The 17,677-nt window shown below is 36.4% G+C and overlaps 1 protein-coding gene and 1 pseudogene across 1 annotated transcript in view; both read left to right on the top strand.

Annotated features, from left to right (window-relative positions):
* Positions 1-17,677, top strand: part of NUP210L (nucleoporin 210 like) — a 68,782-nt gene that overhangs the window by 34,555 nt on the left and 16,550 nt on the right. Inside the window, exons 17-30 of the mRNA XM_010954018.3 lie at positions 2,413-2,605; positions 4,782-4,870; positions 5,077-5,181; positions 5,476-5,577; positions 6,581-6,709; positions 7,057-7,184; positions 7,798-7,930; positions 11,471-11,533; positions 11,912-12,091; positions 12,462-12,542; positions 12,630-12,761; positions 14,985-15,143; positions 16,090-16,181; positions 17,310-17,484. Of these exons, the coding sequence (XP_010952320.2) occupies positions 2,413-2,605; positions 4,782-4,870; positions 5,077-5,181; positions 5,476-5,577; positions 6,581-6,709; positions 7,057-7,184; positions 7,798-7,930; positions 11,471-11,533; positions 11,912-12,091; positions 12,462-12,542; positions 12,630-12,761; positions 14,985-15,143; positions 16,090-16,181; positions 17,310-17,484 (1,761 nt within the window). The remainder of the gene's footprint in view (positions 1-2,412; positions 2,606-4,781; positions 4,871-5,076; positions 5,182-5,475; positions 5,578-6,580; positions 6,710-7,056; positions 7,185-7,797; positions 7,931-11,470; positions 11,534-11,911; positions 12,092-12,461; positions 12,543-12,629; positions 12,762-14,984; positions 15,144-16,089; positions 16,182-17,309; positions 17,485-17,677) is intronic.
* LOC105068192 (heterogeneous nuclear ribonucleoprotein D-like pseudogene) lies at positions 9,787-11,964 on the top strand (annotated as a pseudogene).

Raw genomic sequence — 17,677 nt, 5'->3', positions numbered from 1 at the left:
ATATAGTTAAACTCCAGCCCCCCCCACTGCCTCCCCTGCCTGGAGATCAGTTGGATATCACCTGGCTCAAAGCCCCATCACTCTATACACATGGTTGGTTTTTCTGTCGAGACCAGCTCCATCCTGAGTCATCTTATTATGTATAAACTGAAGTGTGATCCAAAGGACCCACCTTGAATAATACACACACTCCTATCACTCAGGAAATTCCAAAGATTTAGGGGTTACTTCTCAGGAACTGATGACAAAGACCAGCCAACTTCTTTATTATACAACATTCTTTTATCATTATAAACTGTCCTTCTTTGTCTCTAATAACAATATTTGTCTTGAAGTCTATTTTGATACTGTTATAACCACTGTAGTTCTCTGTTAGTTACTGTTTGTATGGCATATCTTTTTTTTAATCCTTGAACTTTGAATCTGTGTCTTTGAATCTAAAGTGTGTGTCTTGTAGACAGCATATAGTTGGATCATGGTTTTTTTTTTTTGGAGGGGAAGGTAATTAGGTTTACTTCTTTTTTTTTTTAAAGTAGGTACTGGGGATTGAACTCAGGACCTTGTGCATGCTAAGCATGCACTCTACCAGTTGAGCTATTCCCTCCCCTCAGTTGGATCATGTGTTTTGATACATTCTGGTAATCTCTGCCTTTCGTTTGGAGTGTGTAATCTATTTCCATTTAATGTGACTATTGATAAGGTTGGATCTATGTCTACCATTTTACTGCCTATCTTATGCCTTTGTTGTTTCTCTAATCCTCCATTTCTTCCTTCTTTTGTGTTAAATACATATTTTATAGTGCATCATTGTAATTCCCTTGTCCTTCCTTTTACTATATTATTTTAAGTTATTTTGTTAGTTGTTGCCCCAGGGATTACAATTAACATCTTAACCTTCAATAAACTAGTTTGGAATAATACCAGATTAATTTCAATAGTATGCAAGCTCTTCTGTAAAGCTCCATTTCCTTTCCCTTCCTTTGAGCTGTTATTATCGTATATCTTTATACATGCATACCTACCAGATTAATAATGATTGCTTTATGCATTTTTGTTTTAAACAAGATAGGAGAAAAGTAATTACAAACAAAAATATATTTATACTGTTCTTTATATTAACCTATATGGTTATCTTTACTAGGCCCTTTGTTTCTTTATGAGGATTCAAGTAACATTTCATTTCACCCAGAAGGACCTCTTTTAGTATTTCTTGTAGGACAGGTCCACTAGCAACAAATTCCACCTACTTTTTTTAGATCCAAGAATGTCTTAATTTATCCGTTTTTGAATAATTATTGTCTTCAATATAGAATTCTTGATTGGCAGTCTTTTTCTTTCATTACTGGTTGCTATGGTTTCTGATGAGAAATTAGTTGTTAATCTCATGGAGGATCCCTTATAAGTGACGAGTCCCTTCTCTCTGCTTTTATGATTGTATCTTTCTCTTTGACTTTGGAAAGTTTGATTATGATGTGTCTAGATGCCAATCTCTTTGATTTTATTCTACCTGGAGTTCTTTGAGATTCTTGGATGTTTAGAATAATGTTGTTTTTAATTGAACTATAGTCAATTTACAATGTTGTATTAATTTCTGGTGTACATCACAGTGATACAGATATATATGTATTTTATATTCTTTTTCATTACAGGCCATTACAAGGTATTGAATATAGTTCCCTGTGCTATACAGTAGGAACTTACTATTTATCTATTTTATAAATAGTATTTAATAAATTAGTAGCTGGAAATCCCAAACTGCCAATTTAGAATAATGTTTTACATCAAATTTGGGAAGTTTTTAGCCATTATTCCTTCAAATATTCTTCCTCTTTTTCTCTCTCTCTTCTCCTTCTAGGATTTCCATTTTACATATACTGGCACACTTGATAGTTTTCCATGGATCTCTGTTGCTGTTTATTTTCATTTTCTTCATTCTTTTTTCTTTTTGTTCATCAGCCTAAATAATCTCAATTCACCTATCTTCAAATTCTCTAATTTTTTCTTCTGCCTATTCTTATCTACTGTTGTATTCCTCTAATCAGTTTTTCATCTCAGTTTTTATACTTTTCAACTACAGGATTTCTTTTTGGTTCTTTTTAATAATTTCTATTCATTTATTGATTTTTTCTAGATGATCAGACATCATTTTTATACTTCAGCATGGGTTTCTTTAGTTCTTTGAACAAAATAGTTGATTAAAAGTCTTTGTCTAGTAAATCCAGTGTCTAGGCATCCTCAGGGATAGTTTCTATTGACTGATTTTTTTTCCTGCATATGGGCTATACTTTCTTGTTTCCTTGCATTGCTAATAATTTTTGTTGAAAACTTTATATCTTAAATAACATAGTGTAGCAACTCTGAAATCACTTGAGCTATTGTTTTTTTCTTTTGCTTCTTTTCGTTTTAATGAAGATTCCTGTATCAAGCCTGAGAGACACAGTCCTAGAATTGGCAGTGTTTGATCAACACAGGAGAAAATTTGATAATTTCAGTTCACTAATGCTAGAATGGAAATCCTCAAATGAAACACTAGCTCATTTTGAAAACTATCATTCTGTGGAGATGATAGCAAAGGATGATGGCAGCGGGCAGACCCGGCTACATGGTATTGTAAATATTTATAGATCCTTTCATATACCTCCTAAATGGTTCTGCACTATTTCCTTGTGGGTGACAGTTTATCCTATCTCACCTTTCATCTTTGAGCTTTATATTTTTTAGAAAACATAAAGGTAGATTTCCTTATTTGCAAAGCTAGGATCTAGGGTCCAACATTTCTCATAAGAATATAAAATTAATTTTAAAATTTAATGATTGCCTATTATTTGCCTAAAACTTTGGATATATTCATCTGTTAGCCAGTGTTTATTGAGTGGCTACTACATGTAAGGCCCTCTGCTAGGCACTTGGAGATAATAATGGTGAATAAAACACTCACAGCCTTTGCCCTTATAGACTCACAGTCTAGTTGAGGAAACCAAACTTTAAACATTACAATTGTGTTACGTGTCTTGAAGAGCAAATATGGGGTGCATTAAGAGCATATAATAGGAGGACCTAACCTAGTATGGAACAGAGAAGGCTGCTCTGAGAAAGTAACATTTATTCTGAGATTTGAAGGGATGGCAGAAAGAGGAAATAGAAAGAAAGAACTAAATAAGGTGAGTGAGACTAACTTCGTCACTGATGTTCTCATAACCTCTATCCTACTTTACCACAGTAGCCTCCTAAGTGATATCATTGTGTCTCTGCTACCCTCTATTCCATCCTCCACATTGCTGTCCAGAATGATTTTTCTAAAATACAAATCTGAATCTCTTTCAATATTCTTTTTAAAAGAATTTAAGGCTACTGTTTACTGAGCTCTTATGACATGCCAGGCACTGCACTGAATACTTTATATACATTTTCTCATGTAATTCCCATAACAGTCATGAGAGACTGGCATATTATCGCCTTTTGTAAGTTTACACATTTGTCAAACATTTATTGAGTTTTTACTATATTCTAGGCACAGTTTTAGGCCTTGAGATTATAATAATAAATCGATGAAGCAGCAAGTTCTGTGATATCAAAGCCTGTACTTAACCACTGACTATACTGTCAGTGTGTTGTCACTGTGTTTTTCCGGATAAAATTTATATGTTGCACCTTAACGTACGACTGCTGCCTACTTCTTTGGCTTCACCTCTTATTACCACTCACATATATCCTACATTTTTGTCATACTCAACAACTTTAGATCCTTAACCATGACAAGGGTTGTCATACCTCTTTCCTTTGCATATGTTATATAGTCTCTTTTCTTGCATCTTCACTAGGCTGAAATCTTCCTCTGGTAATCTAGGAGTTTTCTGTTTCTCTGTATTCCCAATCTAAGGAAAATATTCCTTTGTGCCCTTATATACTCTTATACATGTGCTCTGTATATACTTCTGTAGAAGTACTTATCATGCTGTACAGTAATTGGTTTACCTCTCAGTCACCTTCCTAAGCTTTGGGTTTCTTTGAAGACAAGGACTGTATTGTTTTCTTCTTCATCTCTGTATTCTAATTGTCATAGAGCCTAATATATATTAGGCCCTTAATAAATCTTTGTTGAATGAATGAATGAATGAATGTGACATCATGAGAAAATGCTTCATAGATTTATGCATGATCATCATGTGTTGAGGATAAAATAAGAATTGATCTAAGTGGCAGATTTTTGTTAAATTAAAAAGAAAGAAAAAAGAATGAATGAGTAAAGCAGGGTTAGATTATGTATGGCTTCAAATACTAGTGTAAGGAGTTTGAATTGCTCTAATAAAGAATAGTTAGCCATTTAAAATTTTTGAGTAGACCGACATTACATTTACATACACAAAACAGTTTAGAAGAGGGAAAAGTCCTGAAGGGCTCTTATTTCTCACTTCCATTTTTAAATCAAACAAAAATTTCCCCATACACTATTGTCAGCCTATTTTTGTATTCACAAAACCATTAGAGCTGAAAAGAATTTTAGATTTTGTTTGGCCCAATCCCTCATTTAATAAAGGAACTGAGAAATAAAGTAATTTCCCCAAGTCACATAGTAAAAGAAATACAATGGCAGAGTCAGCACAAAAACCCAGTTTTCTGTTTTTTTGTGTATATTTATTTCCCCATTCAGTGTTTTTTTTTTCCTCCCTGCAATAAAACGCCATTTGAAAAAAAAATAGGGCAGAATTTGGTTTTCTAGAGACACTTTTGTATTCTACATGTTATTGTTTCTCACAGGGTATTTTTCTGCATGTCTCCAGGTCATCAGATCCTTAAAGTACATAAAAAAAAAGGGACTGTACTCATTGGAATCAATTTTGTGGGCTATTCGGAGAAGAAAAGTCCAAAGGTAAGAAGAGATTGTTACATAAAAAATATTAATTAACTGAAATTTAAGTCTCCTTAGAAGTCATTTATAACTGATGTAAATCTGAGAACTATGAGTCTCTATGATTCTGTTATCTTTGGCACTTGAAAGAGTACTGGAATCTTTGCTCACTGAGCTGAGGAATTAAAAGTTTATATTCACCTTTGTGGTTCTAATTACATTTCTAGGAACTTTCCAACTTGCCCAGATCTGCATCTGTGGAGCTGCTCCTGGTAGATGATGTAACTGTATTGCCTGAGAATGCCACCATCTATAACCACCCTGATGTGAAGGTAGAAGCAGCACAGGTCTAACTAAACAGAATCATATTGGAGGGAAGAGTACTCGGTTATTAAAATAAACAGTATAACAATAAAAATCTCACTTACATGTTAAAAATCACTGCTACACATATATAATGCATATGTAATAATTATCCTTAGGAATAATACTCTAATAATCATATTTTGTGTTTAGTCCATTAATCTTTTAATACCATACTCTTTCTTAGGTAAGTAGAAGTAATTTTCTTTGAATTATTTATAAACCAAAGGGAATGGAATATTATTTGTGTGATTTTTCCATAGGAAATATTTAGCCTCGTGGAAGGATCTGGTTATTTTTTAGTCAACAGTAGTGAGCAAGACATTGTTACCGTCACTTACCTGGAAGCAGAAAGCTCTGTCCAGGTGAGTTCTAGAGGTATTTCCAGATGGACAGTCTCAGGTCAAAGTTCTTTCTTAAGAGAGTGATTGGAAAAATTCCATTGGTTGTCTCAGACTTGCTACAAAAATAACATTTGCCTCTCTTTCTATTTTTAACCTACCATAGATTCTTCAACCAAAAATGACAATTGGTTTGGTTTTTTTTTTCTGTAACTAGCTACAATATGGGGCAATTTTTGGTTCTGGTTGAACTGAGACAGTGTAGGAGACATCTAATTATAAGATTTCCATTAAAAAATGTTCATTTTTATCATTTTCAATGCACAGAACTATGTGGATAGTTAGATGTACTATTGACTTTATAACCTGAGTATATGGGTATTTTCAGCCAGGACATGGCGACTCGAAATATTAAGCTGCCTCCATAGTCAATATGCCAAGGGACTTGCTTTTAGTTGACTTGTAATAATGAAAACAATACCTTACATTAATATATGTATTTACTTCCTTTCCTTCTAAGCTCAAAGGAATTTAATTTACCATAGTTACAATGCTGCTTTTTAAAAGGGGAAATTGAGGCACTATGTGCAGGCAAAGGATGTGAAAAAACACGCTGCTCTGCAAAAGCTGTAGTATAGGAAGGAAAAACAAGTGTCAGTCCATCCAGTGCCTTCTCTCCTGATTTGGGATTGCAACGCAAATATACCTGATTTTCTTCATGATATCCTTTCCCTGTTCATAATTAAGAAGCTGGATATGTAGGTTGGATTCTGTTTGAATTCAATCAGTTTAAAACTCTGCTCTTCATCAGTTAATATTTGTTAAGGATACATATTTTGCCACAAGCTGAAACATCACTTTAAGGGTACATATTGTGCTATGCCTGAAACATGTAATGTGACCTCTAAGGATTCTCATCACAAAGAAAGTAAGATATTGTATTTTCCACTGTGGATGGAAATAATTGCCATGATTATGCTTGGAGCATGTCTGCTACTTTACCCAGCTACCAACTTCTTCCTTCTAGTTAGTTCCAGTACATCCTGGATTTCTCACCTTGGAGGTCTATGATCTGTGTTTGGCTTTCTTGGGTCCAGCAATGGCTCACCTCAGGGTGTCAGACATACAAGAGCTGGAACTTGATCTGATTGATAAGGTGAGAGGTGTTTGCTTTATCTCATAAATGAAGCAGGCGTCATTCTCCCTCTCTAACGTCTCTTAATATATAGTCTATGCTCAGCTACCGTGTGTGTATACCAGGTCCTTTGATAATGTTAATGGAAATACTTGCCCTTAAAGAACACCATTCCAACATTAAACATGATGAAGATTAAAAAAGTAGTAAAGAACAACTTCAAAGAGTACACATAGATTAGGCCTGCTCAGTCAAAGGCTGACTAAACATTTAGCATGAACAAAGAGTTTGCCACCTCTAAGAGTTAAACTGTCCTAGGTGAATGAGACACCTCGACTAAAATTATCTTTTTAATTTTTAACCACTAGGTTGAAATAGGTAAAACTGTGTTAGTAACTGTGAGGGTTCTTGGCTCTTTGAAACGCCCATTCCGAAATAAATACTTCAGAAACATGGAACTCAAACTGCAGTTGGCCTCTGCCATTGTCACCCTGACGTGAGTACCATTTCAATACTTCTTTCTCCCTATGCTTAATATCATGAGAATCTCCCTTCAGGTAGCCGGGTTAACTCTCCCTTAGGTTATTACAGATTTTCTTCTTTCCTTTTTCGTCCCAGTACCTTTCAGCCTGTATTCTCTTCCCATATTCAGCTCTCTACAAAATACCCCTTCTAGTTCCTCAAGTGTTTTGTTTGGGGGCTAAAATCATGTGGCTCATTAATATTTCCATTTTATGAAACTTCTCCTTGGATGCTATCCTTTGTGGATGCTTCAGGCTAGAGAACCTTCAAAGAATCTATCTAGAAATAGAAGCATTGATATTCTCTGCAAAAGGGGAAATATAAGGATTCCAAGGCAGTTTAGTATTTGCAGTTTTGCCATGTTTATATTGCCCTTATTCCTTTGGAGAGACAAAACAAATTTTTGCCCTTCAGGAGCTTCCTACCATTGCTATGAACTTCGTCTTGACTCTGGAAATTTATTTTCTGGCAGTTCCTTCTAACTAGAGTTAAAATGAGTAGAAAATATTAAGCACTTTAGAAATATGCACAACTGGCCACTCTTAAAACCAAATCTTTCTCACCTAAAAACACATGGGTCTTTGCAGGCTAATGGAGGAACAGGACGAATACTCTGAAAATTATATCCTTCGAGCTATCACTATTGGGCAAACCACACTTGTAGCTATTGCCAGGGACAAGATGGGGAGAAAATTCACATCAGCTCCTCGGCAAATTGAAGTAAGGAAATTTTCTCATCCAAAATTCATACTTCATCTTATTTAACATTATTTATCTTTTTCGGTTTAGTTTGCGCAAGTTGAAAATCATTTTACTAAAAACATGATAGTTGTTTAACTCTTAAAACAATATGATATTTGTTGGGGTTTTGTTTTGCTGTATAAAAGTAATACACTTGTAAAAAATTCGGAAAGCACAAAAAAGTATAAAGATGCAGAATGAAAAAAAAAGATGCAGAATGAAAATCACCTATAATTCTACTGCTCAGAGACAACCATCATTAAGATTTTAATGTATTTCCTTCACTTTTTTTCCCTATGCTTATTTTAACATGGATGAATCATACTGCTTTTTTCATCTTCATCTTATATAAAAAGTATTTTATTATATCATTAAAAGTTAATTGTTGGCCATGTGTTGATAATTGTTGAAGCTGAAAGTTCATTACACTATTCTCTCTACTTTTATATATGTTTGGAAAAAAGTAAAAAAGAATAGCCAAATGTATCTTGAGACAAAAGGGCAAAGCTGGAGATATCACACTCCCTGACTTACTACAAAGCCACAGTAATCAAAGCAGTATAGGACTGCCACAAAACAGACAGATCAATGGAACAGAATAGAGAATCCAGAAATAAACCCATGCACCTATGATCAATTAATCTACAACAAAGGAGGGAAGAATATACAATGAAGAAAAGACAGTATCTTCAAAAAATGATGCTAGGACAGCTACATGTAAAAGATGAAATTAGAATATTTTTATAAAATCATATACAAAAGGAAACTCAAAATGGATTAGAGACCTAAATATAAGACTAAAAACCATAAAACTCCTAGAAAACATAAGCAGAACACTCTATTTTTTTGGACCTGTCTCCTGATGCAAAGGGAACTAAAGCAAAAATAAACAAGTGAGACCTAATTAAACTTTAAAACTTTTGCACAGGAAAGGAAACCATCGATAAAATGACAAGTCAGCCTACTAAATGTGAGAAAAACATTTGCAAATGATATGACTGATAAGGGGTTAATATCCAAAATATATAAACAGCTCATACAACTCAATATCAAAAAACTAACAAACAAACAAACTATCCAATTAAAAAATGGGTGGAAGACCTGGATAGACATTTCTCCAAAGATATATAGATGGGCAACAAGCACATGAAAAATGCTCAGCATCGCTAATTGTCAGAGAAATGCAAACAAAACCACAATGAGATATCACCTCACACCTGTCAAAATGGCTGTCCTCAAAAAGGCTACCAATAACACATGTTGGTAAGGATGTGGAGAAAAGGGGACCATTGTTGGTGGAAATGTAAATTGATGCAGCCACCTTGGAAAACAGTACAGAGTCAAAAAACTAAAAGTAGAAGTACCATATGATCCAGCAATTCCACTCCTAGGTATATATCTGAAGAAAATGAAAATTAGTCTGAGGAGAAATATACACCCTAATGATCCTAGCAGCGTTGTTTACAATAGCCAAGATATGAAAGCAATCTAAGGATCCATCAACAGCTGAATGAATGAAGAAGAGGGAGAATGAACTATTACTCAGCCATAAAAAAGAATGAAATTCTGCCATTTGCAACAACATGTATGGACCTGGAGGGTATTATGCTTAGTGAAATAAGTCAGACAGAGAAAGACAAATACTGTATGTTATCACCTATATGTGGAATCTAAAAAGGAAACAAATCAATGAATATAACAAAACAGAAAGAGACTCACAGATATAGAGAACAAACTAGTGGTTACCAGTGGGGAGAGGGAAGTAAGGAGGGGAGATAGGGGGAGGGGATTAAGAGGTACAAACTACTATGGATAAAATAAGTCTGCTATAAGGATATCCTGTACAGCACAGGAAATATAGCCATTATTTTATAAGAACTTTAAATGGAGTATAATCTATAAAATTACTGGATCAGTATGTTGTATACCTGAAACTAATAAAACATTGTAAATCAACTATACTTCAATTAAGGCCACTGCTGCCGCGACTCAGACTGTGTGCCAGCACTCCCCGGCTGACAGTGCCACTGCCGTGGAGGACATGAACCAGTACAGCAACATAGAGGAATTTGCAGAGCGGTCCAAGATCAATGCAAGCAAGAATCAGCAGGATGATGGTAAAAATGTTTATTGGAGGCTTGATCTGGGATACAAGCAAGAAAGATCTGACTGAATATTTGTCTCGATTTGGGGAAGTTGTGGACTGCACAATTAAAACAGATCCTGTCACTGGAAGATCAAGAGGATTTGGATTTGTGCTTTTCAAAGATGCTGCTAGTGTTAATAAGGTTTTGGAACTGAAAGAACACAAACTGGATAGCAAATTGACAGACCCTGAAAGGGCCAAAGCTTTAAAAGGGAAGGAACCCCAAAAAATATTTTTTTGGGTGAATTGAGCCCAGGTACTTCTGGAGAACAAATTAAAGAATGTTTTGGAGCCTTTGGAGAGATTGAAAACATAGAACTTCCCATGGATACAAAAACAAATGAAAAGAGGATTTTGTTTGCATATACAGATGAAGAGCCAGTAAAGAAATTGTTAGAAAGCAGATTTCATCAAATTGGTTCTGGAAAGTGTGAAGTTAAACTTGCTCAGCCCAAAGAGGTATATAGGCAGCAACAGCAACAACCAAAAGGAGGTAGAGATGCTGCAGCTGGTGGGCAAGGTGGTACCAGGGGTCGTGGACGAGGTCAGGGCCAAAACCAGAACCAAGGATTTAATAACTGTTATGATCAAGGATATGGGAATTACAATTGTGCCTATGGTGGTGATCAAAACTATAGTGGCTACAGTGGCTGTGATTATGCTGGGGGGAACTATGGGAACTATGGACATGGACAGGGATATGCGGACTACTGTGGCCAACAGAGCACTTAATGGCAAGGCGCCTCGACGCGGTGACAATCACCAAAACAACCAGCAGCCATACTAAAGGAGAACACAGGAGAAAACAGGAGATGCTAAAGTAACCCGTCTTGCAGGACGACATTGAAGATTGGTCTTCTGTTGATCTAAGGTGATAATTCTGTAAAAGACCTCCTAGTGTACAAGACACAACTGTGTCCAACTGTATATAGCCGCCAGTTAGTTTTCTTTGTTTTTACTTTGTCTTTTGCTATCTGTGTTATGACTTGATGTGGATTTATGTTTATACAAATTTTATTTGTATGGTTTCATGTTAAACCTCAAATAAATGCTTCCTTATGTGAAAAAAAAACTATACTTCAATTAAAAAAACAAAGTAAAAAAGAAAGTTAATTATAAATAAAATTTTAATGACCACCATTATTTCAGTAAGTGGATATGTAATAACTTATTTAAGTATTCTCATTTAAGTAATTTATAATTTTTTTGCTATTATAAATAAAATTTGTATTTATAAGTAAAGTAAAATGCAAGTCTTCCTATATAACTTCATTGTACATAATTAGGATTTTTTTCCTTAGAATAAGCTGCCTGATCATTTGTTATGAAATTGACTCTAATTAGTCATTGTCCTTTTGGTTTTCTCCTTCAAGGTGTTTCCTCCATTCAGACTTGTTCCAGAGAAAATGACACTGATTCCGACTAACATGATGCAGGTGATTCTAAAGCCAGAAAAATAAGATTTACTGTTTCTCCTTATCCCACCTCTGCCCCGCACCAACACAAACATACACATACACCTCTTCCTATTGGCCTCCTCTTATCCACTCCCAGCCAAGTGCAACAGGATCTGATCAAGAAGAAAATTAGTATTTTCTTTGTTCCATGATTATCATGGTATGAACCACTTCTTGGAATCCCATGGATCATTTATAGCACTTCCATTTCTCCTGCATTTGAATTGATGTGGCATATGCTGCTTGGAAAGTGGGGGATGATGAGGAAGTCAAGTTGCTTGGACAGAGTGCTGGGAAAAGAGATGTATGTGACTTCTACCCATGCTCCAGGCATACACTGATGTGTTTAAATTCCAGGTAATGTCTGAAGGTGGCCCTCAGCCCCAGTCTATCATTCACTTCTCCATCAGTAATCAGACCGTGGCTGCTGTTAATAGGAGGGGCCAAGTTACAGGGAAGGTAGTTGGCACAGCTGTGGTCCACGGCACCATCCAGACAGTAAATGAAGATACTGGAAAAGTCATTGTGTTTTCCCAGGTATTGGTTCTCTGCTCTGCTTTTACTCTCCCATCTGGGAACCATATTGGAAGGTGGAGGAGGGAGTAGTGATAAGGAGGGTGTCAGCAGCCCAGGAAAACCCTTTTAGTTCCTTCATTTGGCATTCTCTTAACCAGGACTGGGAAATGTGGAATCTTTAATGAAAAACCCACAGAGTACTTGGCATTGTTATAATGTAGTCCCTAACACTTAAGGAATTGTTTCAAGAACAAAAAAACCCCGTATCTACGGCATGTTTTTTTGCTGAATGCCCCAAACAACAGCAAACAGACTAGTTATCATAAGCATCTCTGTCCCCTCAACAGACACTCCCTCTTAGCCTAAGCTTGCTCTCCACCCTGTTGAGCAGGATGAAGTGCAGATTGAAGTTGTTCAGCTAAGGGCTATTAGGATCCTTGCAGCTGCAACTCGACTCATTACAGCTACCAAGGTCAGTATGATGACTCTGTTCCAGGTTCATTATTTTGATAATGCCAGCTGGACAAGATATATAGCACAAAACACTCCTTCTTTTCAGATGCCAGTTTATGTCATGGGAGTGACCAGTACCCAGACTCCTTTCTCCTTCAGCAATGCCAATCCTGGGCTCACATTCCATTGGTCCATGAGCAAAAGGGATGTATTGGATCTAGTGCCCAGGCATTCAGAGGTATGAATTTATCTGTTTATTATATTACCTTGGGGATCTTGACACTAAATTTACTTTATTTCTTCATAAGTTTTAGACTGACTCATTTCTAAACTACACAATATTATTACTTACTCCTTTTCCTACTGTTCTGTGAGTGCTGGAAAACTGCAAATCATTTGAAGAATCCAAATTTGAGTATTCAGATAATGCTATATTATTTTTAATATACTTTCAAGGAAGCAATGCTTCCTTTGATATATTTTTATTATATAATGTTGTATTTGTAAGCAGATGACTATGTTATACAAATAAAAATTATGAATATAAAGTATTTATACATGGAGTTTAAATATATAGTATAACCTTTTAACATGTTTAGACATAATTATATTAATAATCATGTTTGTGCTGCATGGTGGGCAGTTGACATTAAGAATAAGAAAGGAGGATTCTGGGGACATTCCTGGGCCCACACTCCTGGGAGCTGGGGAAGAACTAGAATCCCACCTCAAGCATGTTGGGTGCTGTGGGTGCCATGGAGCTAGTGTGGGCCACCAACTGGCAGCTGATTCTCGACTGAGTACCTTATACCAATGGCAAATTTAAGAACAAGTAATTAAACTGGTTTTCCAAGAATGGCCTTCGAGTAAATCCACAATGCAACATAAGTCTTTATGTTTTTGAAAATAGCTTTGATGTTTTAATACATATAGCACTAAATCTTACTCAGAACCCTGAAAAACAAAAGGACAAAAAAAAGGTGGATGCTACAAACTTTACCTAGTTCACAACATTGTTACCTGATCATAATTAATGGAACCCACCAAAGGTGGTCCAAGGTCAGTGGCAGCCACCTAGGCCTGGGCTTTACCTTAGGAAGAAGGAACCTGGGGCCAAAGTACCCAGTAGGTCACAACTAGGTGCCCACAAAAACAAATTAGACTTTGGGAGAACAGATTACAGAAGCTAGAATTAGTAGGTTATTTCTGGAGCCAGCTAAAAAGAAAAGTCTGGAAAAACAGAAAAATCTACTTCTGATTTTCTAAAAATATCCTAGGGACTCTGGTGGTTGGGTCTTCTATATGCCATGAACTGCCCAGAGCCTGGTTATCCTTGGAACTGAGGAGAGGTAGAGCTGTACTTAGTTTGGTAGAGTTCTGCATAAGTATTTGGCCTTTTTTTTTTTTTTTTTAAATGGCCAGTAGGAACTGTGTTAAAGGAGGGGATGGCCTAGGTCTTGGCATCTGTTCTACTTCTCTCTTCCTCTATAATTTTCTTATCTAAAGAATTACTCTCTTCTCTAGGGGAAGAAATGATTGAGAGCCATGCAAAGATTTTTTTTCCCCTGCCTTAGACCCCACATAGACAAACTGGGTGATGAAATGGGCAAATAGAAAGGTCTCTAATGCCCCACAAGGTAGACTTCCTGCACTGTGGTGTCACCATTTAGAAATTCACTTGAATTAAAAAATTATTTTAAAAAATGATAAACCACTCATTCTTTTGCAGAAGACTTTCTTCCAGACAAATGATTTAAATCTGCACAAAGGAAATGGGAATTATGTAAGGGAGGAGGGAAAGGTGATTTTGGAACTTGAGACTCTGTGTGAGTCAAGAGAGCTAAAAGGAAGGTCTTGAGGGCTCTGGTCAACAATAAGGCAGAGGAAATAGGACATGAAATGGTGCCTAAAAGGTAGGCAAGTGCCTACTTCAACATTTGCCTCAGTGTTAGCCTTCCTTTCCCTCTTACCAGAAATCTGTCAAGGGCTAATCTGTATCCAGTCTAGACTAGAATGGTGAGTGAAGCAAGTGGGGAGATGGTCAGCCAGTTTAGCATAGTCCTAAAACAGTGGCTTCCTTTTCTTGTCCTCTTCCTTCCTTGGTACCACGCTGAACTCCAGGAGTCAATTGCCTTGCTTCTCTCCCGTCTCAAGTTCTACTGTCTGAACCCATTTTAGAAACCCTTTCCTTTATTTCCTTTCTTCTCCTGTCAATAAATTAACTTCAAGATAATATAAGAACTATTGCACAAGAGTCTTGCAGAGTTAATTGAACACTGAAAACAGAAGTTTACTTTAGGGGTGACTATGATGCTGGGAATATGAAAAGAAATAAATATGAAAATAAGCCCTGGAACTGTAGTTCTTCTAGATAGCTATTTCCAACATATATTTTCCATATTGTTACAACAAAGAGGGACGGGCCCATGAATATTTCTTAATCCATCCCTTCACTGTCTAGGTTTTTCTACAACTCCCAGTAGAGAATAACTTTGCCATGGTTGTCCACACAAAAGCAGCTGGTCGGACCAGTATCAAAGTCACTGTCCGCTGTATGAACAGTTCCTCTGGGCAGTTTGAGGGGAATTTGTTGGAATTGTCTGATGAAGTTCAGATCCTGGTAAGATCACAAACCTAAATCTTTTTAATATGTTAAGGAGAGAAAGTTATATTCTCTTATCATTCATGAAGAGCTTCATCTGGATAGAGATAGAGAAATTGCTAGAGGGATCTCTGGAACAGGATTATGGTTTCCAGATCTTTGTTATCCCTGGTAATTGCTTCTGTGTAAGTACTGACATTAGAAACTGCAGCTCATGAACTCCCCTCAACTCCCCACACAATGAACACAGTGTGTGAACACCATAATAACTAATGAGGGGTTAATTTATGATTTGTTCTGTCTAACATAGATAATATGATACAGTCAACTTAGGACTATCTCATGCACAGGTAAAATGAAATCCTATCCTAACTTCTGGTAAGGTAGAAGACTAGGAATAGTTTCTACACATGTTCTCAGGCTAAAAGCTAAATAACCCTATTGTTTCTAGAATTCAAAAGAAAAACTACCATTTTTGTGGGGCAAATAAATTTCTCTGTCTCTGAATTTGGGACTAATTTTTTTTCCTCCTTTATTTTTGCTTTGGTTCCTAATTCAGTGGTGGGTAGAGGAAAGAGCACTTTACCAGGAGGAAGACTGAATAGTGTCCCTTGCTAATTTAATATTATAGGTTCTAGTTCTCAAGCCTCTTTTCAGATTACTAGAGCTAAAGCTAGAAATTTCAAAATTATTTTATACCTGTATCTAGGTAATACAGAGGATGTGGTAAGTGTAAACTTTGTCACGTGTGCATTCCCTTGTAGTCAGAAGGAGGGCTAATGTTAGGTTATATATGCTAGATTACCTAGATGTTTTAAATGCCTGGCTCTTTTTGGAAAGGAGTATTGTGGGGCATTGGGCTAAACTGAAATTAGGCAGACTTGATTCGCAGTTATTCATTTGTGAATAAAGATCATCATTTGTCTTTTCTGGAAATAAGAAAAGCCTAGTTTTCTCATTATAGGTGTTTGAAAAACTCCAGCTTTTCTATCCAGAGTGCCAACCTGAGCAAATTCTGATGCCCATGAATTCTCAGCTCAAACTCCATAGCAACAGGTAAGGAGAATGGAGAAGAGGGCAGGCCAGGATCTAACCTTACCTTCAGTGAAACATTGCACATGGAAAGAACTATTTACCTTCTGGGTGATTTTTCTAACCCATGAATAATTTTTTTAGTTGAAGTGATATTCACATAACCTACAATTAAAGTGTACAATTCAGTGGCATTTAGTACATGCACAGTACAATCATTACCTCTATCTAGTTCCACAACGTTTTCATTACCACCAAAGGAGACCCATACCCATTAAGCAGTCACTCCCAATTCTCCCCTCCTCTCAGCCCCTGGCAACCACTAATCAGCTGTCTCTATGAATTTAACTACTGTATATTTCATGTAAATGAAATCATGCAATATATAACCTTTTGTGTTGGCTTCTTGCAGTTAGCATAATGTTTTTGAGGTTAATCCACATTGTTGCATGTATTGGTACATCATGCTTTTTTATGACTGAATGATATTCCATTCTATGAATATAACATATTTTGTTTATCCATTCATCCATTGATGGACCTTTGGTCTGTTTTCACCTTTTGGCTATTGTGAATAGTGCTGCTATGAACATTCGTGTACAAGGGTTTGTTTGAATACAGTTGTCCCTTGGTATCCACAGGGGATTGGTTCCAGGACCCTCACTTCCCTACCAAAATCTGCGGATGCAAAAATCCATTATATAAAATGGTGTAGTATTTGCATATAACCTGTGCACATCCTCCTGTGTACTTTAAACTGTCTCTAGATTATTTATAATACCTAATACAATGCAAATGTTATGTAAATAGTTGCCAATGTTTCAAGTTTTGCTTTTTGGAATTTTCAATCTGCAGTTGGTTAAATCTTTGGATGCAGAACCCGCAGCTATCGGGAGCTGACTGTACTTGTTTTCAATTTTTTTGGCCAAATAATTTTTGATGATAAATATGTAATAGTATTTGATTTTTAAAGAGATAAGCATAATCCAAAGGCTCACTTTTACATGAGGAAAAAATAACTACATAACATGGAGAATGGCAAGCAGTTTCCTCAGAGTACAGTCTGTAACAGTGATCCTGGCAATCTCTACTTCTTTCTTTCTGGTCAAACAGAGCCCCCAAGAGATGCCACTTGCCCTATTTGTTCCCTAGGGAAGGGGCCGCCTTTGTGAGTTCCCGTGTTCTCAAGTGTTTCCCTAATTCATCTGTCATTGAGGAGGACGGCGAAGGGCTCCTGAAAGCTGGTTCCATTGCAGGTACTGCTGTGTTGGAAGTCACATCTATAGAACCTTTTGGAGTCAACCAAACAACTATAACTGGGGTTCAGGTGAGTTCAGGCACTCACTCAAAAAAATAAAAGGAATAGCATGGCTTTAAAAGAACTGGAAACTTCTCTGGAAGTCAGAAATGAACTCAGATAAAATGACAACCTTGACATGGTTATGAATCATCAAATTAAAGTGGACTTTAGAGTCCTTGTTGTGAAAGGGATTAGCCTCAGATTGGTATGACTGTCTCCT

Source organism: Camelus bactrianus, chromosome 21 (genome assembly GCF_048773025.1).
Source record: "Camelus bactrianus isolate YW-2024 breed Bactrian camel chromosome 21, ASM4877302v1, whole genome shotgun sequence".
Lineage (NCBI taxonomy): Eukaryota > Metazoa > Chordata > Mammalia > Artiodactyla > Camelidae > Camelus > Camelus bactrianus.
Note: the sequence above shows the minus strand (reverse complement) of the source record. Positions and strands in the feature narration are given on the sequence as shown.